The following is a 23,286-nucleotide window of genomic DNA, read 5'->3' as shown; positions in this document are numbered from 1 at the left end:
GGGCAGGGTTGACCTGTCAGTAGTCCGAACATGCTAAATTTCAATAAATCTTTAAAGATCACTATTACATAAGGCACATTTACTGACTAGAAAGCAATTAAATTATGAACCAGCAATAACAAGATTGCATATATTCTCATATAATAATCATGTATGATCATAATCATATATATTAATATATGATTATCACATGTGATATACAATTCTCATTATTAACAGTAGTCATGTTCTGTAAAGTTACTGTAAACACCCGCATTAGTCCACACTGCATTGGTGTTCCTAGGGCATATAAAGGTTTAGCCTCTGGTCACGTCATTTTCAGCAAATGATCAATACATAACTGTTTTACATGTGTTTCTGTGTAAAGACACCTCATTTAATATATTACTGATTAATCAACACTGAACTCATGGCCAACAGCACTATGCATGAATGAATATAAATACATGAAAACACATGTATTTTCTCCATAAGGCACATTTTCGACTTATTGTGCTCAGCACCAATGGACAGCACTTCTGCACCATAATTAAAGTCCAGTTTAAAAAGCAAACTCACCAACAAAAAGCACAAAAGTGAGAACTATGTGGCACTGAATATTCCAAGGAAAATACTTTCTTATAGGATGAGCTGAAACAAGAGGGCAGAGGTTCACCTTCTTCAACCTCAGCTGGGAATGTGTGTATGTGTGCATCAGTGACCCAAATTCCTCACTGCTCTGCAAATACCCATGTCTATGAATGACCATAAAATCACTGCAAGTATTGACATGTGGTTACAAGCACATTCTAGCAAGTAGGCAAATATGAAATCTGTGGATAATGAAGATTGACTATACACACACATTTGAAAACTCTAAAATGAATGCACCCCTAAAATTTCATGGATTAAAAAGGAACTCACACCTTGGTCCGGTAGCTCAGTTGATTAGAGTGACATCCCAATACACGAAGGTTGTGGGTTTCATCCCCAGTCAGGGCACATGCAATAAACAACCAATGAATGCATCAATAAGTGCAACAACAACAAATCCATGTTCCTTTCTCAAATCAATAAAAAAATAAAGAAGAACTCACAATGGAAACTCTAAATTGCTTATAATTGAATGACAACAGAAGAACTATGTATCAAAACTTATCAGGTGCAGCTAAAGGAATATTTTAAGGGAAATTAATAGTATTAAGATGTATTTTTAAATTGATGAGAGACAGAAACATTGATTTGTTGTTCCACTTATTTATGCATTCATTGGTTGCTTTTTGTACATGTCCTGACCTTGGGGATTTGGGAGGATGGTCTAGCCAACTGAGCTACCCAGCCAGGGTAGCATGTATTATTTTTATAATCCAAAAAAAGGTAGAAGTTCTTGAAAATCTATGACTGCCAGGGAATAGCAGCAGTACGAACACTCAGGGACAGAAGATGAACTTCTGTGGAAGGTCTTTGGTGGGGGCCTCTGCAGAGCCAGGGCTCTGAGGAACCAGGAGTTGGGGTTACATATCTGGAGTGGGGGTCCAGGAAGGCGCAGTCCTCACCTTGGCCTGTGCCGCTTCTTTGCTGGTGAGCACAAAGAGGACATCACCGGTGTGAAGCAGAGAAAAGGGCAGGTCCAGAAGGGAGATGTACTTACGCAGCATGCTCACAGACTGAAGGGTGAGTACCCTGCACCCTGGTGAGGAGGGAGAAGGAAGGGAAGAATGTTATTGCTTATAGACAGATTCTCCCCCTGAGAACCCTACTGTCCCCTGGGGCTCAGGGCAGGGCAGTGGCCGGGGATTGCTCCTTGCCACCAAAGCAGTTCTTTGTCCACAGAACACCTGGCCTACTGCCCTCTCCCTGCTATAGGTCCTAGCAAGGAAAGGTAGGTTGCTACAGGTTGGGATTTGGCTACATCAGGGCGAAGGGAAAGGGATGAGACCTGTCTCTAGACCTGGTTCCTGCTCTGTCACAAAAGAACTGACAGACTTTTTCTTATCTGTGAAATGATGTTGATAGCACAGGACCTGTATGTCTCACAAGGTTGACATATACGAGTCAAATGAACTAGACTTGTTCTAAAGGCCTCACGGCTTGGTAAGCTCAGTAAGCCCATGCAGAAAAGGCACACACCACTTATGTTTTCATTCTTTCATCTTCGTACCATCCCTGTGGGGGTGATATATCCCCACTAACAGGCCAGAGACTAGCTCAGTGAGGTTAAGCACCTGTGTCATACAATAAGTGGGCAAGTGAGTCAAACACCATTCTTTGACTTAGGAGGAGTTTTTAACTCGAGCAGATTAACCCATCAAACACCCATCAGTCACTTACAACCTGGCAAATGACCAGAGGACAGGAAGTGAGTTAGGATAGATAGAGGGAAAGAACAGTAGAGGTGGGATGGACCTGCTCGGTGGGAGCTGGGCAGGTGAGTGGGAAAGGCCTGATGTGGGGTTTTTTGTGTCAATTGTTCTGCTGGATGCCCAGATATTTGGTGACACATTTCTGGGTGCATGTGAGGCTGTTTTTGGACAAGATGCACATCTGAGTTAGTAGAGCAGGCTGCCCGCCCCAGAGTGGAGGCCTCCTGGGACAGCTGAGGGCCTGACCAGTGCAGAGGAAGGGAGAACTTCTCCTTGGCTGATTGAGCTGGGATATGGTCATTTCCTGCCCTCAGACTGTTATGTCATTGGCTGCCCTGCTTCTCAGACCTTTGGACTCAGATTGAATTACACTACCAACTTTCCTGGGTCTCCAGCTTAGAGGCAGCTAGATCATGGGACTTCTCAGTCTCCATAATTGCACAAGCCAAGTCCTTATAGTAAAGCAGTAAATAAAGAATCCCCTATTGGTTCTGTTGGTTGTTTCTCTGGAGAACCCGCATGAACAGCTTCAATCTCCCCCTGCACTTGGAGGCTGCCTGGCTGGCAGGGCACTTCTCAATGGATACAAACTGATTTGGGGACCGGGGGACCCACACTGACAGAAACACACAGCCGAATCTGGAAGAGGGTGGCCAGTCTTCCCTACCCCAACCTTACCTCTGCTTGGCCTAGGGCAGCTCTGCATACATATTTACAAATTTCACACTAATTTTTCTAGCAGACCATGGCTTTACCTTATCTAGCAGCCTTTGGGACAAGGGAGAGGCCTTACCTTCAGGTAACCTCCCTTCCCAGTGTAGACTCCTGGAGAAGGAAAGGACAAGACAGAGAGGAGTAAGATCCCTTTTGCAGGTAACAGGAAGAGCCCTCAGAGAAAGGCCTGCCACACCCCACAGTCCCTCCAAGTATATTTCTAAGTAGTTTCTTTCTCTTTTTTTTAATTTTTAAAGATTTTATTTATTTATTTATCTTTAGAGGGGAGGGGAAGAGAAGGAGAGCGGGAGAGAAATATCAATGTGTGGTTGCCTCTTGTGGGTCCCCTGCTGGGAACTGGCCTGCAGCCCAGGCATGTGCCCTGACTGGGAATTGAACCTTGATCCTCTGGTTTGCAGGCCCACGCTCAATCCACTAAGCTACAGCCAGGGCCTAAGTAGTTTCTTTTGCATAAATTGCCATGTAGACTTATGGGATTCCCTGCCTTGGCTACAGCTGAAGGGACCGGGGTGGGCACCTTACACAAGGACAGCCAATGTGAAGGCTGGCCACAGCTTATCAAGTGCCCCCAGGCTAGGGCTTTGCCTGGGAGAGATGACAGTGACTGCAGTAGACTCGAGGCTCCTCCTCTTTTGAAGTTGTAATATGATATGGTGGGAGAATATTTTTAAAAATTGACATTTCTTCCCTGATAGTTCCTTTTCCCCTTTTTGACCCACCCTACTCCCACCTCTGACAATTGACACCATCCGCCACCCTGTTCTCCCACCATAAGAGGATGAGGGAGGTGAGTCCAACACCCACACACATCTGTGCATACAAAAAAGCGTTCTTGGGAGCAGATGTAAAGGAAGAGAAGTTGAGAGGGAATTGATAAACTGTGGGCCTGACCTCCTAGCAGAGCCCTGAGAACAGAAGCAACTCATTCTGCAGGCTGGACAGAGCTCTGGGGAAACCCTGAGTTGGAGGTACTCAGGATCTCCAGGCACAGGGCTGGGAAGGCAGGGCAGACCGTGCACTGGAGATGTACATCTGTGCAGTCACACAGTGCTTCGGAGGGAGGGACCTGCACTGGAAGGAGCTGGTACTGGGGCGGGCAGCTCAGGAACAGGGCACAGAAGGGCTTGTGGTGGGAGGAAGCTGGGAAGAGGCTGAGGAGTAGCTAGAGGGGCCAGAGGGGCCACAAGAGGGAGGATCAGCTGGCTCGACCAGGTCAAAGCAACATTTTAGTGAGTGACAGGCAAGGTCAAATGCCATAAAAACCTTCAAGACAGCAGAGGACTGAAATAAACCTAGGGAGTTTAGCAGCCAGGTGGTGACAGTGGAGACAACAATTTTCATAGGTTGGTGGGAGTAGAAGGCAGGGAGAAGGACAGAAGGATGAAAGTGGAGAGGACTCATCATCCGCTCAGAGGAGCATTAGCGCCTGGGGTTGGGGGCTAGCCCTGACTGAAGAGGGTCCTCCAGCCACAAATGGAACATGGGCCCAGAAATGAGAAAGAAGGGAAGTTCAGAAGACAAAGCTTATTTTCTCAGCATTTCTGATTGGAACTGAGGGGCTCATGTAGCTACAGGTGGCAGCATTAGGGGACAGGTAGAGAGGCCCACGGAGCAGAGCAGCAGGTAGACCGGGGGCTCAGGGTCTGCCATCAAGGTGGGCACCAGGAGCAGTGACACTGAGACTGCTCTGGGTCTGGGGGTCTGGGCGTGGACTCCCATCCTGGGGCTGCCTGTCTTAGGAAGTGTATCCTGTAATTTACATAACTGCTGTGTGGTCCTGTCCCTTCCCCAGGGTCTCCCCACCTGTGAGACTTTTTTGGTTTTTCTGGTAGCTTCCACAAGTGACTATGTATGGCAAGAAGAAAACAAAAGAAAGGGCCAGAAAGATTCCTGGGAAAGAGTGGACAAGGACACAGTACTGATTATATACTGGATACTATCTTGTTATATGCTTTGGGTCAACATCTTGTTTTATTTCCTCAGAACAACCTGACAGTTAAGGTGTGGCGTCTCATCTTTTTTTTTTTCTTTTTTAAGATTTTATTCATTTATCTTTAGAGGGGAAGGGAAGGAGAGAGGGAGAGAAATATCAATGTATGGTTGCCTCTCGTGTGTACCCCGCTGGGAACTGGCTGCAACCCAGGCATGTGCCCTGACTGGGAATCGAACCGCAATCGTCTGGTTCACAGGCCCATGCTCAGTCTACACCAGCCAGGCTGAGCTACACCAGCCAGGGCGCGTCTCACCTTTTAGTTGACAAAAGTAAGGCCCCTGAGGTCATTTGCTCCAATTCACACAAGCTTGCTTACTAAAGTGGCCGTGAGGTGTCCCGCATAGCACTAGAAAAGGAGACAGGCAATCCAAGTTCTAGTTTCTGTTCATCTCTGGACAAATCACTCCTCTTTTTGGACTGTGCTCATTCAGCAAGGACTGTAAGAAACAACTCTGGAGGCGTCCCCTGCACCATGATGTTAGGTGATCTCAGATGGACGTCACAGCTGGGTAAAGTGGCCAGCCACTCTGGTTTCAGATACAGGAAGGATGCAACTGACTGAGGCTAAGATAAGGAAGGGGCCATACCTGGATGAGGTCAGGGAGAGAAGGGACAAGCCCAGGAAGAGAAGCAACTGGGAGATGAGGGCCTAGCAGCTGTCAGGGCAGAGGGTAGAAGAGTAAAGGATAAAATTGCAGAAGCAGATCTCTGCTTCTCACTGGGGCATCACAAGCCTCAAAGCGGCTGTGGAGCCTGCAGTCTGGAAGCTTCCTGAGAAAACTACGAAGCCAAACCAAGTTTGAGGAAAAAGCATATGGAATGTGGGGACCTCAAACACATGGCAATAGGGACTCAGAAGCTTTTTTGGAAACAATGTAAGATACTGGTATAGGAAGACTTTTTGGGGGCGGTGAGGGAGAACTGACCGTGAACTTCCCCAGGAGTGTCACTGTGGGGGTGAGGGACTGCGGCAAGGTTATTTTTCAAAGGAGCATGAACTTATATCGGGAAATTGTTTTATCTCAAGCACAGTGACTGAGGACCCAGTGTATTAAAAACCTGCGGCACTCCAGCCTCTTCCAAGGAAAATGGCCCCAGACAGTCCTGTCTGCATAAAGGTGTAAAGCTGTCCCCTGGAGTTCCTGGCCCAGACTGACACCTTTCCCATTTTCCCCACTTCAGTGGAGGGCCAGGAAGGGGACCCACCCAAATTAGCCTTAAGTGCCTTGCAACTCTGTCCAGGTGTTCCTGGTTTGTTTGCAATAGACCCAATCTGGTCTTTTTTCTCTGGGGCGGCTTTGTGGAAACTGGTAAAGCTCAGTGTGTGTCCAGAAGGAGGTGGAGCCATTACTTCAGTTCTCCATGGGGCTGACTGTTCACTCCGGTCTTGGAAGTCCAAGGCCTCGGAGTCACCACGCAGTTGGTTGGAAAGACCACTCCTCCTGGGCTACCTCACTTTCCCTCGCATTTTCACTGAAAATTGCATCTCTGGCCCTGGCCAGGTAGCTCAGTTGGTTGGAGCATCATCCAGATACATCAAGGTTGTGGGTTTGATCTCTGGTCAGGGAATGTACAAGAATCAACCGATGAATATATAAATAAGTGCAACAACAAATCAATGTTTCTCTTTCTCTCTCCCTCTCTCTTCCTTTCTCTAAAAATCAATCAATAAAATTTTTTTTGAATAGCATCTCTATGATGCAATTTCAGGTCTTCTGTACAAGTGGCTGGGACAGGACGTGAACAGTTAATAGGAGGCAGCATTCCTGCCTTCTCTAGTTCCACAGTCAAGGCAGCAGGAGGGTCAGTGTGGAAAGACTGTGTGGGTAACAGTTTATAGCATCTTCCAGTAGATAGCACACAGTTTAGGGACTCAGTTAGAAGGCCCTAATGCTGGATGGGTCTTCACAGGGAGCAGAGAAGATAATGAATGTACACCTAGAGTTCCTGGATTCAGTGCTGCCTCTGCCATCGTTCAACCTGGCAGCTTTGGTGAAATGAGGAGGTTGGACATTTCTGTCTTCAAATATTTCTCTGCTTCAGTCTGAGAATGTTTGGCTTGTTAGAAGAAGGTGATAAGGTAAGTCCTTCATTCAAGTTGCCCCACTCCTTCCTTAGTCTGGGCTAAGCCCACCAGCTGCTGCTCTTGGTGCCAAGGAGAAGCACTTTTGAGGGTGGGGAACTGACATATGCTTGTAGGACCCTGAGTAAGTCCCTAACGTCTTCAAGGTTGAAGTCGGTAAAATAGGGTGACTGTGAAGTACAAATGAGATTTTCTATTATGTATATATATCCTTCTCCAAAGAAAGATTTGCGATAGTGTATAAAGTATACAACAAATGATAACAAAATAAATGAGAATCAGGGGAGGAAAAGGAGATGGAGCCAGGAGACATACTGGTTCACAGAGCTCAATCCCTAAAGTCTCTTACGCTTGCTACGAAGGGTAGCAAATTTGGCCCTGCAGCTTTCTGTGGCCAAGGCAAAGAAAGAGTTAAATCGTTACCCCTTTGCTGTGTCCCTGGGCTAAAAAAAACAAATTCTCAGCTGTTTAGAAGACTGGAGAGAGAGTTTTCAAAGGGAGGATGCAGTGAGGTGCAACAAACATCATGGGCAACACTGGCTATCTGACAATAAAGTTTCTTGGGGCTCAGATACTGAGGGGGCAGCACTTTAGAAACCGCCTGGCCCTGAGCAAACAAGCAAGACTCTCCCACCTTGACTACCCCAAGTTGTACCTCATAGCTGTGTGCAGAGCCACGTGGTTGCTGTGCCCACTGATGCCCACTGCGTCGAAGGTCACCACCTGCAGGGAAATATGAGGCTCCACTCAGGGTGGCTCCAGGCCAACTGTCCCCCCATACCCTGGGGAAGGAGAGAAGAGGGCAGAGCCGTGAAACCTTTCATGTTTTGAGTTCACATGAACTGACTCTGGCTCAGATCAATGACGTGCAACTATCAATTTGGCTGATTTAAGGGAGACTTTTCCATTGTGGGATTTTCCTGGTTTTCTTGTTCCTGGATGGTGGAGTAGAGTGGAATTTGGCCCTGGTAGAACCCTGGGCTCAGAATATCTCTGTTTCTTATCAGCCTAGCTAGTGATAAGCACATTTACTTTTCCTGGCTGGCTGCCCTGTGAACTTTGTTCACATAGGTCCTACCTGATTAACTGGATCTCTTTTCCTTGTGCCATACTGAGGGCACAAAAGCTTTAGGGGACAATTGCCACCACATCCTAGGATTTAATTCACAGAAGAAATGCGTTTATTCATAGGCTGCCCCTGTTGATACAGGGTGCAGCCATGGGGGGGCCCAGAAAAGATTTGGAATGGTGTCCAGAACTCAAAGTGTACAGGAATATTAGAGGAAATACTAAGATATCCTCACCGCACCCCCCAAGGTGTCAGTTGGGGGAAGGGAAGAATGGAGCAGGGCCATTGAGAGCTGTTTTGCATAGCAACAGTTTTGCAGCTAACCTCTGGAATGGTCATTTAACATATCTATAACCTTTAACTGGTTTCATAGATATGTTAAAGAGCTGTGGCCAAGTTTTGGGCCAGGGAGAAGTGAGTGGCTGCTACCCAGGCTGGAATTGGGAGCTGCCTCTCTGAGAGAGTGCCTGTGAGAGAGGCATGTGGCTTTAGCAGAGTGAAGACCCCCTCTTGGCCAGGTGAGGGGGAGAGCCACGCTGTTTTGGACAGATGTAGACCCCTGTAGCCATTAGGAGAGAGAGCCACGTGGTTTCGGCGGAGTGCAGACCCCCCTCTTGGCCAGGTGAAAGGGAAAACCACGCAGCTTTGCCAGAATGGAGATCCCTGCGGCCAGGCGAAGAAGAAAGATGCGCTTTTGGTGGAGTGCGGCTTTGGTAGAAGAGGCCCACGCAGCTTTGGCCTGCTCCCTTTGGCCGAGTGGCCTGGAAAGCGGGAGAGACTTTGACTGGAACTTGGTACAAAGAACTCTTGCCAGTGAAAGGTGCCACATGACTTTGGATTAATTGGAGATCCTGCCTGGACAGGCAGGTGACACAGCTCCCGTGCCAGCGACCTGAAAAACGGACGTGTGCTCTTTTCCTGATTTACGGTACCCGGAGTTGGGACAGTGGGAGAAGGGAGCACTGTGTGTGTGTGTAGGTGTATACCCTTAAAGACTTTAATATTTTAAGGAAGGCATTAGGCCTGAATAGCATTAAATAAACATTTTGTTTCCTTTTCACAAATCTCTGGCATTGAGAGATGTCTTTCCAATTGGCGGCGGACAGAAGAGCCCTATAGATATTAGTGTACTGTCCTTGGGAGGGGCCCCTGTTTTCTGAAGCAGTTTTTGGCATCCCTGGGTGGGCCAAGTATTGCCCCCCCCCTCGGACCCTTTGTTCGGTAACACTGCTGCCATGTTCACAAATATAGATCTGCTTATCAACTAAAAGTTTAGCCGAGGTTCCAGCATTTCATTTCTACACAAATGGATTTTAAAAAAGCCCAAGGAACAATTTAAAAAATAACATTAAAAGGATAGTTTGAATAATAAAAGAAACATTTTATAGGAATCAAGGACTCAGAAAAAGGAATAGTAGTGGTTGGCTAGGGGTGATGGAAAGAGGCAAGCTGTTTCCAAGGAATGAAGGTGACCACATGGCATGGACGAAGGGGCCTGGAACCAGGCTTGGAGGAGGCTGGGAAGGGATTCACTGTTTGGTCTTTTTATACTAGACGGTAAAACATGTTGACTTCCTTTATAGAAAATTCTGAGCAGCTAACTTTTATTGAACACAGGCCAGAGGCTGAGGCTATAGATTAAAAGAAAATTTAAAGTCCTGTCAACTCATCCTGATTCAAACAATCTGCAAGATTAAAAAACGAAATAAAAACACATTTATGACATTAGAGTATTAGAAATGCAAAACATGAATATTAATTAATTCTAGGTGTGATAACAATATTATAGTTATGTTAATAAAAGATTCAATGTCTTTTAGAATTGCATACTTTCCCTGATTGGTATGGCTAGTGGATTGAGCACCAGCCTGCAAACCAAAAGGTTGCTGGTCCAATTCCCAGTCAGGCCATGTGCCTGGGTTGCGGGCCAGGTCCTCAGTAGGGGGCGTGTGAGAGGCAACCACACATTGATGTTTCTCTCACTCTTTTTCTCCTTCCCTTCCCCTCTGTCTAAAAATAAATAGAATTGCATAAAAATGAATACTTAAATTTGTATTTAAATATGAATTACCATGGCAAGAATTTGCTTTACAATAACACAGCAGGCAAGGAGGTATTTAAATGAAAATAGTATTGACTATGTGCTAATTATTGAGGCCTAAGGATAGGAACACAGAGGCTCATTAAACTATTCTCCCTACTTTAGTATGCTTAAAATTCTCTATAAAGAAGTTAAAAAAATCTGAGTTAAAGGTTTATAAAAAGCAAATCATGCCATGGCTGATGTAGCTCAGTGGAATGAGCACAGGCCTGTGAAGCAAAGGGTCACCAGTTCGATTCCCAGTCAGGGCACATGCCTGGGTTGCAGGCCAGGTCCCCAGTAGGGGACACATGAGAGGCAACCACACATTGATGTTTCTCTCCCACTTTCTCCTTCCCTTCCCCTCTTTCTAAAAATAAATAAAAAATATTTTTAAAAAGCAAATCATATAATGGTGGATATATGTCTTAACACATTTGTCAAAATCCATGTTATATGACACCAACTTGAACCCCAAACTATGGACTTTGGACGATGATGATGTGTCATGTATGTTCAGTTATTGCAACAAATTGTGGAAGATGGGGTTAGAGATGTACTTTCAGCTCAGTATTTTCTGTGAACGTAAAACAAGCAGCCTATTATTATATTGTGCACCTGAAACGAATACATTCTATGTCAACTATAATTTTAAAAATTTTAAGAAATTTTAAAAATAACGTCCACAAAAACAACAGTTAACCATATAACTCGAGTACCGATCCCATGCTTCCATGAACGTAGTGGGGAGGGGCGGTGCGGGGAGAAACTGCAGCTGATCTTCTATCCAACACTAATTAACTCCAGCCCATTAGGCAAGTCACAGAACTTTACCACTTGAAGTTATTTCAACTTTCTTATTTTTTTAAAAAAATATTTTATTTACTTATCTTTTTAGAGGGGAAGGGAAGGAGAGAGGAAAGAAACATCAATGTATGGTTGCTTCTCGTGCATCCTCTGCAGGGAACTGGCCCCTGCTGGAAACTGGCCTGCAACCCAAGCATGTGCCCTGACTGGGAATCGAACCGCGATCGTGTGGTTCGCAGGCCCGCGCTCAATCCACTGAGCTACACCAGCCAGGGCTCTATTTCAACTTTCTTTAAAAAAAAATATGTTTGCCCTCACTAGTGTGGCTCAGTTGGTTGAGTGTTGTCTTGCAAAGAAACAGTCTCTGGTTCAATTCCTGGTCAGAACACATGCCTCGGTTGCAGGCTAGTCCCCAGTTGGGGCATATGAAAGATGCAACTGATTGATGTTTCTCTCTTGCTCTTTCTCCCTCCACACCCCTCTCTCTAAAAATAAAAAAATATATTAAAAATTATATATAGGACTTCTAGGCAACACAGAGGCATAGGAGGAAACATTGTGTCTCCTTGCACAACCAAAATTAAGGACAACAAAGATTTATTTACAAACAAAAACAACCAGAATGACAGAAAACTGAACTGTACTGAAGTACGACAACCATTCAATCAGACTGGTAAGAGGGGCAGACTGGTTATTGGCGGCCAGCGGAGAGGGGTTGTGGCAGGAGAAGATGGTGGCTGCCTGACCCGGGAGTGCAGGTGGTGCAGGACTGACCAAGGTTTTAAGTTCATACATTTGCGTGCAGATAAACCAGACGAAAATGGGCAGTGAGCCAGACCATGCGACCGAGGGCTCTAGTGCCAGGAAATAAAGCCTAAAAGCACTGATTGAAAAGGTGCCAGGAGGGACTTCCACCAAGATGGAGGCGTAGGTGGAAACACTGCGCCTCCTCTCACAACCAAGTTTAAAGTCAACAAAGTTGCAGTAACAAAAACGCAGCCAAAACACAGAAAATTGAACTATATGGAAGTCCGACAACAATGAAATGTTCAACTGGAACAGTAAGAGGGGTGGAGCCAGCAGTGAAGCAGAGTCTGGCTGGAAAGATCTCCTGACTCAGGTGTGTAGGCAGCCATGGGTGGATCCAAGGTGTGGGATAGCAACAGGCAGAACCAGTGAGGGTGCAAGGTGGCAGGCTGACCGCGGTCACACATTCGTGCGAAGATAAATCAGTGAAGGAGCAAGTAGTGAGACAGATCGCACAGGCCCCAAGTGGCGAGAAGCAGCAGAGGGGACTGCCATTGCCCCTCTCTGACCCCGCCCCCCCCCCAGCTTTACAACCCAGCGACTGAGTTGGCCCACCCTGGTAAACACTTAAGACTCCGCTCCTCATAGGTAACAGGTGCGAACAGACCAAAACATTATGGCTCAAGAAGAACTGAAAGGCCCAGAGCCAATAACTCTAAGTGACCAAGAAATAGCCAACCTATCAGATGCACATATCAAAATATTGGTGATCAGGATGCTCACAGAACTGGTCAATTTTAGTCACAAATTAGATCAGGAGCGAAACCACAGAAATGAAGATCACATGGAGGGTTAGCAACAGGGGAGTGGGAGGAAGAGAAGGGGGGAGAAGGTACAGAAAATAAGTAGCATAGATGGTAGGTGGAAAATAGACAGGAGGGAGGGCAAGAATAGTAGGGGAAATATAGAATCTAAAGAACTTGAGATATGTAAACATAAACTAAAGAGGGGGTAAATGGTGGGGGAGGGGGTGTGCAGGGTGGAGGGGAATGAAGGGGGGAATTAGAATAACTGTAATGGCATAATCAATAAACTATATTAAAAAAATAATAAACAGGCAATTTACTGAAGCCTGAATTGTGCTTTGACTTGAAAAAAAAAAGTGCCAGGAGACTCCTAGCCTCACAGAAGAATTCGTTGGGGAGACCCACAGGGTCCTGGAGGGTGCACAAGCCCACCCACACAGGAACCAGCATCAGAAGGGCCCAATTTGCTTGTGGGAAGCAGCAGATGGGACAGAAATCTGAAACAGGGAACAGCAAGTGCCATTGTTCCCTCTTTGACCTCACCCCCACATACAGCACCACAACACAGCCACGTGAGGTGCCCCACCCAGGTGAACACCTAAGGCTCCGCTAATCATATGTAACAGGTGCAATCTGGCCAAAAAATTATGGCTCAAACAGAAGAACAAATCAAAGCCCCAGAGCCAATACTTTCAAGCGACCAAGAGATAGCCAACTATCAGATGCACAGTTCAAAACACTGGTGATCAGGATGCTCACAGAACTGGTTGATTTTACTCACAAATTTGATGAAAAAATGCAGGCTACCCTAAGTGAAATGAAGGAAAATGCACAGGAAACCAATAGTGATGGAAAGAAAACTGGGACTCAAATAAATAGAGTGGACCAGAGGAAGAAAAAAAACAACCAAAAAGAAAAGAATGAAGAAACAAGAATTCAAAAAATGAGGAGCGGCTTAGGAACCTCCAGGACATCTTTAAACGTTACAACATTCAAATTATAGGGGTACCAGAAGGGGAAGAAGAACAGCCACGAGTGGAAAATTTATTTGAACAAATAATAAAGGAGAAGTTCCCCAATCTGGCAAAGGAAATAGACTTCCAGGAAGTGCAGAAAACTCAGAGTCCCAAAGAAGAAGGAACACACCAAGGCACATCATAATTACATTAGCCAAGATTTAAATGAAGGAGAGAATCCTAGAAGCAGCAAGAGATAAGGGGATAGTCATCTACAAAGGAGTTCCTATCAGACTGTCAGTGGATTTCTCAAAAGACACATTAGAGGCAAGAAGGGGCTGGAAAGAAGTATTCCGAGTTATGAAAGACAAGGACCTACATCTGAGATTGTTCTATCCAGCAAAGCTTTTATTTAGAATGGAAGGGCAGATAAAGTTCTTCTCAGATAAGGTCAAGTTCAAGGAGTTTGTCATCACCGAGCCCTTATTATATGAAATGTTAAAGGTACTTACCTAAGAAAAAGAAGATAAAAAATATGAACAGTGAAAGGACAGCAAACTCACAGTTATTAACAACCATACCTAAAACAAAAACAATCTAAGAGGACAGCTAGATCAGGAGCGGAACCATAGAAATGGAGATCACATGGAAGGTTAGCAACAGGGGTGTGGGAGGAGAAGAAGAGGGGAGAAGGCACAGACAATAGGTAGCAGAGATGGTGGGGAGAAAATAGATAGGGGAAGGGCAAGAGTAGTGTGGGAAATGTAGAAGCTAAAGAACTTATGACACATGGGACTTCTGGCCAAGATTAAGGTGTAGGTGGAAACACTGTGCCTCCTCACACAACCAAGGTTAAAGACAAGAAAGTTTTAATAACAAAAACGCAGCCAAAACACAGAAAATTGAACTGTATGGAATTCCGACAACAACAAACTGTTCATGCAGACCAGTAAGGGGGTGGATTCAGCGAGGAGCGGGGTCGGGCAGCAAAGATCTGCTAGACCGACCCAGGAGCTCAGGAGCGCAGGAACGTAGGCGGCGGTTGGCAGATACCAGGTGTGAGGTGGCAAGGGGCAAACCCAGTGAGGGTGCAGGGCGCCTGACTGACTACGGTCACACATTCACGCACAGATAAACCAAGGAACGGAGCGAGCAGTAAGACAAACCACTCAGGCTAGGGCCCCTGTGACAGGAATTAGAGCCTTAAAGCACCAATTGGAAAGACTTTCGGGGTTGAGGTGCTGGGAGAAGCTCCCAGGCTCACCGAGAGTTCACTGGAGAGATACGCAGGGTCCTGGAGGGCGCACAAGCCCACACACTCGGGAACCAGCACCAGAAGGGCCCAATTTGCTTGTGGGAAGCGGCAGAGGGTTCGGAAGTCTGAGAGAGAGCAAAAGAAATGTCATCGCCCCTCTCTGATTCTGTCCCCACATACAGTGTCACAACCCAGGAACTGAGTTGCCCCGCCGTGGTGAACACCTAGGGCTTCGCCCCTGATACATAACAGGTGCGAACAGACCAAAACATAATGGCTCAAGAACAGTTCAAAATCCCAGAGCCAATAAATCTAAGTGACCAAGAGATAGCTACCCTTTCAGATGCACAGTTCAAAACACTGGTGATCAGGATGCTCACAGAACTGGTTGATTTTACTCACAAATTAGAGGAACAAATGAAGGCTAAACTAATTGAAATGAAGGGAAATGCTTAGGAAACCAATAGTGATGGAAAGGAAACTGGGATTCAAATTAAGGGAGTGGACCAGAAGGAAGAAAGAAACAACCAAACAGAAAAGAATGAAGAAACAAGAATTCAAAAAAAATGAGGAGGGCTTAGGAACCTCCAGGGCATTCTTAAATGTTCCAACATCCAAATTATAGGGGTACCAGAAGGGGAAGAGGAACAGCCACGAGTGGAAAACTTATGTGAACAAATAATAAAGGAGAACTTCCCCAGTCTGGCAAAGGAACTAGACTTCCAGGAAGTCTAGAAAACTCAGAGAGTCCCAAAGAAGAAGGAACACACCAAGGCACATCATAATTACATTAGCCAAGATTTAAATGAAGGAGAGAATCCTAGAAGCAGCAAGAGATAAGGGGACAGTCACCTACAAAGGAGTTCCCATCAGACTATCACCGGATTTATCAAAAGAGATCTTACAGGCAAGAAGGGGCTGGAAAGAAGTATTCCAAGTCATGAAATCCAAAGACCTACAGCCAAGATTGCTCTATCCAGCAAAGCTTTCATTTAGAGTGAAAGGGCAGATAAAGTTCTTCTCAGATAAGGTCAAATTCAAGAAGTACATCATCACCAACTCCTTATTATATGAAATGTTAAAGGGACTTTTCTAAGAAAAAGAAGATGAAAAATATTAACAGTGAAAGGACAGCAAACTCACAGTTATTAACAACCACACCTAAAACAAAAGCAAACTAAGAGGACAGCTAGATCAGGAGCAGAACCACAGAAATGGAGATCACATGGAAGGTCAGCAACAGGGGAGTGGGAGGAGGAGAAGAAGGGAGAAGGTACAGAGAATAAGCAGCATAGACAGTAGGTAGAAAATAGATAGGGGGGAGGGCAAGAATAGTAGGGGAAATATAGAATCTAAAGAAATTGAGACCCGTGGACATAAACAAAAGGGGGGGATGGTGGGGGAGGGTTGTGCAGGGTGGCGGGAATGAAGGGGGGGATAGGACAACTGTAATAGCATAATCAATAAAATATATTTAAAACAAAAAAAGAACTTATGACACATGGAGATGAACTAAAGGGGGGGGGGAATGTGGGCGGGAGGGGTTTGCAGGGTGGAGGGGAATGAAGGGGGGATGGAGACAATTGTAATAGCATAATCAATAAAATACATTATTAAAAATATATATGTTTACTGATTTTATGGACAAAGGAAGAGAGAAAGATCAATATGAGAGAGAAACATTGACCAGTTGCCTCTCACATGCACCCCGAGATGGAACCTGAAACCTAGGTATATGTCCTGACTGGGAACTGAACCCCTAACTCATTGGTGTACAGAACGATGCAACCAACTGAACCACACCAGCCAAGGCAGTTATTTCAAGTTTCAATGTCTTAGTTTCCTCATCTGAGAGGTCAGAAATATAATACGTGCTCCTTTGGGGACCACTCCATGTTCTTTCGGGGACAGTAGCCCTGCTGATCAAAGCTTTGGAAGAGGCCAATAAGTCTCCCTGGAAAACCAGGAAAGCAAGTAGCAGACACGATCTGATACTAACACTGAGGGCTGCAGGGGGAAATCAGACCTGAAATATACATTGTATTCTTTGAAGCCTGCACTGCATAGTGATAGCCCTGTTGGTATAAGCCAGATGTTTGAGTTCAAAGGATAAGGAGTGAACTCCTCATCTCATGAACATGCCTTAATGACCACCTTGTGTCAGCATGTCTTGCAGCCCCTGATAGGGTCTCTGCATTTCTTCAATTGTTATCTGTAGATAGTGTCAGTTTTTTATGACTAGAGCTTTTTGGACATTGACTGATAAGCTATGCATATGCTGTATCTCCCTGCACATTCCGACCCTAATAAAAGCCATTTTGGAGAAGGACTTGGGGCATTCTCCACTAGAGGAAATCATCATTCCCTCTCCTGCTAGAACAACAGATTGTGTCTGGAACACTTTCTTCTCACCTGCAGCAGCCGAGAGAGCTCTGCTGGAGCAGCACTCCCCCTTCCACCATCTACTGCTCTACTTTGCTCATGGGGTTCAGATGAAGATCAAATAAAGCCCTGTGGAGGTGTTTAGAGCCATTCAGCTATAAAGGCTAGAGGGTCTGAGCTCTAAGTCTCTGCCATCAGATAAAGCAGAAGGTTGGGGCCAGGTTATTATCATAGGCATGCCCCAGGGCATACCCTTGGTTAAGGGATTTGGGGCCAAGTGGATTTTGACTCTGGCATTTTCAAAGTCTCCAAGGTCTTTGTTTCTTCTTCATTTCACACCTTTTTCGGGGGGGAGGGGCAGTGAATTTTAGTTGTTTTCAAAGGTTCAGACAAAGCCTTGTTCTTTCAAAACTATCAAGTTTGCCCTCAACTTATGAAAATGTTTCTCTAGATTTCATAACCAGAGAAAAGATCAAGAATAAGAAAAAGTTCCTCCTCTGCAGGTAATTTGACTTTTCTTTTAGCTATCTTTAAGATTTTCTTTCTCTTTGGAATGCTGCAGTTTCATTACGATATACCAATGTATGGATTTCCTTTTATCCTGCGTGGAATTCATTGGGCTTCTTGAAATGGTAGGTTAAGGTCTTTCTCATTGTGGAAAATTTTACCAGCTATAGACCTTCAAATATTTTCTCTGAAGTCACTTTCTTTTTTTTTTTCTAAGATTTTATTTATTTATCTTTAGAGGGGAAGGGAAGGAGAGAGGGAGAGAAATATCAATGTATGGTTGCCTCTCGTGCGTCCCCTGCTGGGAACTGGCCAGCAACCCAGGCATGTGCTCTGACTGGGAATCAAACTGCGGTTGTTTGGTTCGCAGGCCTGCGCTCAATACACTGAATTACACCAGCCAGGGCTCTGAAGTCACTTTCTTGTCTCCCCTTTCAATGAACGACAGGACAAATAGATAAGAAAATCAGTGAAAATACAGAAGATTTAAAAATATGATTAATAAATGACAATGAACAAATATAGAGGGCTGTATCCAATAACTGTAGAATTTCTTTCAAAAAGACACAGGTCTTTTTCTAAAAATCGACCATTTTGTGATTCTTAAAGCAAGCTGTCCACATCTTCTTAAAGTCCCCCTTTTCTTTCTGTTGCAAGGAATGCTAAGCTGAGTTGTGTCCAGCTCCCTGGACATTTGCAGACTTGTGTGTAGCTCCTGTAGTTCTTTTTTTTTTAACCTAATTTTTAAAAAAGATTTTTAAAAAATTTATTTATCTTAGAGGGGAAGGGAAGGAGAGAGGGAGAGAAATATCAATGTGTGGTTGCCTCTCGTAAGTCCCCTGCTGGGAACTAGCCTGCAACCCAGGCATATGCCCTGACTGGGACTTGAACCGCAATTGTATGGTTCGCAGGCCTGCGCTCAATCCACTGAGCTACACCAGCCAGGGCCGCTCCTGTAGTTCTTTATAGATTCCATCCTCTACCCTATTAAGTTGCAGAAGTCTTTGTTCAAATGATATCTGACCCAGTCCCCAACAAACAAATAAGAGACAACAGTGGGACTGCTCTGTTTTTTCAAAGACAGTGCTTCTCACCTGGGGGCAGTGTTTTTTCCCTCAAGGACATTTGGCAATGTCTAGAGACATTTTTATTGCGATGAATGATGGGGGGTTGCTACTGGGTAGAGGGGGACATATTAAGTGGACCCAGTCTAGAGATGCTGCCAAACATCCTACAATGCCTAGGATAGTCCCTACAGCAAAAAATTATCCCACACCTAAGGTCAATATTGCCACTATTGAGACATCCTGCCCTAAGGGAGCAGAAACTAGGTGTATCTGGCTTGTTGCTGCAACCCCTGTTCACAATGGATAGTGAATATCATATAGCAGGTGCTCAATAAATATTTGTTGAATGAAAAACAGAGGGAGGGGTTGGACCCTGGACCCAGACTGTTTTCCATAGAGGGCAGAGGTGTGTTTTCCAAAGCTCTGTCCTGTCAGTTGTTCTATAGGGTTCTCTCAATGCTGTCACAGGGAATAGGACAGATAGCTCAGCATCCTATAGAGCTTGGACCAAACAGAGCCCAGATTTCTTCCATCACACTGTTCTTTTTAATTAATTAATTAATTAATTAAAATATCTTTAGAGAGGAAGAGAAGGAGAGAAGTATCAATGTATGGTTGTCTCTCATGAGTTCCCTGCTGGGAACTGGCCTGCAAACCAGGCATGTGCCCTGACTGGGAATTGAACCGCGATTGTGTGGTTCGCAGGCCTGTGCTCAATCCAGTGAGCTACACCAGCCAGGGCTCCTGTTCTAACAGCTGCAGAGCCAGCTTTGGCCTTGGACAAAGGAGAGCTTTTGGCATTATCCTAGCACAGCCCATGAAATCACCTTCCCATAACTTATCTCTGTGCTCCACACGTCTGTCTATGCTTCCCTGTTGGTGCTTCATCTTCTCTGATTGTGCAGTTGACACTTCCAGTCTGGATGTGGCACTTGGACCCTTTCCAAGCTTTGTGCACTCAGACTGGTACAAGACACTGTCACAGAGTGACTTCACGTCTGCCCAGAATTAACCCTCCTCGTGCAGGGACCATGGGTCTGTGTGAAAGGAAACCCATACTTAGCTCATTGTGGCCACTCAGGTCCACTGGCTGCAGGGTCAGAAGGGCCCTACGCTTCTACCACTGCATGAAATGCAGCCCAGGGAAGTCAGTCCCAGTGCACTGTGAGAATTTGAGTTTCCCTAATAACAGCAATGTATGTTAAACAACTTTTTTCAAAAGAGGATTTCTTTGTTTACAGAAATTAAGTCAAGTCTAGATTATCCTGACAAAAGAGAGGGGCCCCAACTCCTCGGAATGAATGTGCACAGCCCACACGACAGGAGGGTCTCCAAGCAGCTGGGTGGCAGTGAGGAGCAGCAGCTGTTTTGGGATGAGCACTGTCTGGGCCGTGGAGTAGGCCTCTCCTTCACGGACCTCGCACTCTCATTCATAAGACATGGTCTGTACTTTAGAGGACAAACAGCAACATGTGTCACCAGCATAAGACACACAGCCACCACTGTAGGAATACCAGGAGAGCTGAAGAAGGGAAGTCTCCTTGGAGAAGGCAGTCTTAAGGGGAACGGAGACCACAAATCACTTTCTGAGACACAGAAAGACTGTGTCCTGAGAGACTGGGACCTGAGAGACTCTTCTGAGAGCCAGAATGGCAGCACAGTCTGCGCCCTGAAGATCCTCCCTGGATGTTCAGAGCCAAAGCTGGCTGCAACATTGTCTAAAAAAGACATCTGGCCTCTCAGCAAGGACCAATCCTGTTTACCAGTGTTCCATACTTAAGTAAGGGCCCGATCAAAGAAAGCCAAGTTTAGTTAAGATTGAGGTTTATCCTACAAGCAGGAGTTACTGGGGAGATCAGCTGTTCTTATGCACTGAAGTAGGGGAGGAGAGAGAGTATTTGGGGACTGATCCCAGGGACCCAGGGGATACTGCAGCACACTTTGCAGACCTCATTGTTTTACTTTGGGCTGGTCTACATAGCTGGGTTTGGGAGCCCTGTGAAGTTCTGACTGTGGGCTGGCACAGTCAATGGGCAGGAAGTGTGACTCATGTGCTGATGGACAGAACCCTCCATTTTTCACACTCAGACACCCTGGTAAGGTATAGGTAGGAGGTGCGGATGTGCAAGTTGCTGGTGGCCATTTTTCCAGCCAGGAAAAAAAAAATAAAGTCAATGCACAGAGCAAGAAAGAGATGAGCCCTGACAGGTCAGGGGTCCATCTGGGATTTGGATAGGATTTGGAATGAGCCAGTTAGGTACACTTCTGTCATTAGAAGACAAAGATGGTTTGATAAATCAATGAAAATCTGCTCTTATGAAAAGTCTAATAAATCAATTCACTCCATGAATTCATCATTGGTAAAAGCCTAACATGTTTCTCTGCCAGAAGGATTCATCTTTTAATGAGGATTTATCAAAACCCAGTTTTTGATGTGATTGGGGCTTTAAATGGTCAAATTTTAGGTATTATCTCATGAAGGATTATTGCTATTTTAGAAGTGATCAGCAAGCCTTCTAGGTAGGCTTAAAACTGACCACTGGCAAGACCACTGCTGTGGGTCCTAGGAGAGCTGAGAGGGGCTTTCCTGGACTTACCCACCTCTGCAAGTAACTAGAGTCTCCACTATTGCCCTAAGTGTGACTCAGATGTTTTCCTTGTAGGGGGGTATGAATTTACCCTTGTGATATTTAAAACATTTTTTTATTTTAATTTTTTCTTTTTTTAATTTTATTCATTTATCTTTAGAGGGGAAGGGAAGGAGAGAGGAAGAGAAACATCAATGTATGGTTGCTTCTTGTGCATCCCCTGCTGGGAACTGGCCCCTGCAGGGAACTGGCCTGCAACCCAGGAATGTGCCCTGACTGGGAATCGAACCGTGATTGTCTGGTTCACAGGCCCACGCTCAATCCACTGAGCTACACCAGCCAGGGCCCCCTTGTGATTTTTTTAACTGAGGTTTAAAAGCCTAGTTTCACCACTTGCAGAACTTGGGCTAGGTGCTTAACCTCCAGAAACCTCAATTTCCTTGATATAAAATGAGAATTACAACATTTACCTCTGAAGTTAAAACAATACAATAACTGTGAAAATGCTTGGTGAAAGGTGAAGTTCCGTACAAATGAGAGTTACAGCACAAGGTCTGGGAGTTTTTAGGTGGTGGGACAGAAGTGGGGGTGGGGGAAGGAAAAGGGAACACAATGGGAAAAACCTGTGTCGGAGTGCTGCCACCACAGTTACTCAGCCTCACAACAGGTGTGCGGCCATGGGGAGGCTCTGGCCTCTTTCCAGTGTGGCCCTGGAGGAGGGCTGCACATAGGAGAGCAGCCATAGGAAAGGTGGGACTGGGTTTTGTGTTCTGGAAGTGCGTCCCCTTACCAGGTTGATGTCATTCACTTCTATGTACTGGAGCAGGACGCTGGCCACACTCGCTGTGTCCCATTGCACACCTGGGTCATCTGGGAAGTCCCTGGAAGGAAGAAGCACAACTTGAGCACCATTTCTCATTGGTGGCAGCTTCTCCCTAAGCTCTGCTAGGTGTGTACCAGTCTCCTGACAGGAATTGTAGGGGAGAATTGCCTACAATGTAGGGCTACCCTTAATATGCAGGTTTCTATTGAAAGAGGTAAACTTTCAAAACATGACACCAGTAGATATTGATGGAATATTCCACACAAAACACTTTGGGAGCTTTGGGGTCATTGCTGAGAGGTAAAAAAATGTCAATGAAACCAGGCTTTGTCTACATTTGGGGAGACAAATTTAACCGCAAACCTGACACAGGCAGAATGATATTTATGTTTATAAAAGTAATAGTAGCCTTGGCTGGTGTAGCTCAGTGGATTGAGCATGGGCCTTCGAATCAAGCAATCACGGTTCAATTCCCAGTCAGGGCACATGCCTGGGTTGCAGGTCAGTTCCCAGCAGGGGAGGCATGAGAGGCAACCATACACTGATATTTCTCTCCCTCTCTCCTTCCCTTCCCCTCTAAAGATAAATAAATAAAATCTTTTTAAAAAGTCATAGTAATAGCACTTTCATTGAAAAAGTATAAAAATCTGTTATTTCATTTAACCTCACAAACACCTTTAAGGAGCCTTGATAGATGAAGTTAAGTAGCTTGTTTGAAAGCCTGTTAAAGTTAGAGTTGAACCCAGGGTTTGTGACTGCAAAGCCAAGATGTTGTATCACCAGGGAGCTGGCAACATCCCACCTCCAGTGAGGCTACATACAGCAAGTCACATGTCTGAGGCGCAGAGGCCTCTCCACATTAATCTGCACTGTATCTGCATCTCCATTTTAACACATCACAGACCTATCTCCTTCTCTGCTGCTTTTTGGTGTATGGATCTATGACCTCACCTGATATGAGGCCAAGGCCTCAATTTAAACCCCTTTTTGAAGGTATTATAAATAGATACCCATCCCTCTTTGACTCAGGTCCTGTGGTCACCCCC

The 23,286-nt window shown here is 45.4% G+C and overlaps 1 protein-coding gene across 3 annotated transcripts in view; it reads right to left on the bottom strand.

Moving 5' to 3' along the window:
- The window catches only part of PIGL (phosphatidylinositol glycan anchor biosynthesis class L), an 82,559-nt gene that overhangs the window by 19,044 nt on the left and 40,229 nt on the right, over nucleotides 1-23,286 (bottom strand). For all 3 annotated transcript variants that reach the window (XM_037068892.1, XM_037068891.1, XM_037068890.1), the window contains exons 3-6: nucleotides 22,208-22,298; nucleotides 7,809-7,876; nucleotides 3,136-3,167; nucleotides 1,536-1,669 (exon numbers count right to left, since the gene is read on the bottom strand). In XM_037068892.1, coding sequence (XP_036924787.1) covers nucleotides 1,536-1,669; nucleotides 3,136-3,167; nucleotides 7,809-7,876; nucleotides 22,208-22,298 — 325 coding nt within the window. The remainder of the gene's footprint in view (nucleotides 1-1,535; nucleotides 1,670-3,135; nucleotides 3,168-7,808; nucleotides 7,877-22,207; nucleotides 22,299-23,286) is intronic.

This window comes from Sturnira hondurensis, unplaced genomic scaffold, assembly GCF_014824575.4.
Source record: "Sturnira hondurensis isolate 20B ecotype Veracruz unplaced genomic scaffold, ASM1482457v3 Scaffold0018097, whole genome shotgun sequence".
NCBI classification, from domain to species: Eukaryota; Metazoa; Chordata; class Mammalia; order Chiroptera; family Phyllostomidae; genus Sturnira; species Sturnira hondurensis.
Note: the sequence above shows the minus strand (reverse complement) of the source record. Positions and strands in the feature narration are given on the sequence as shown.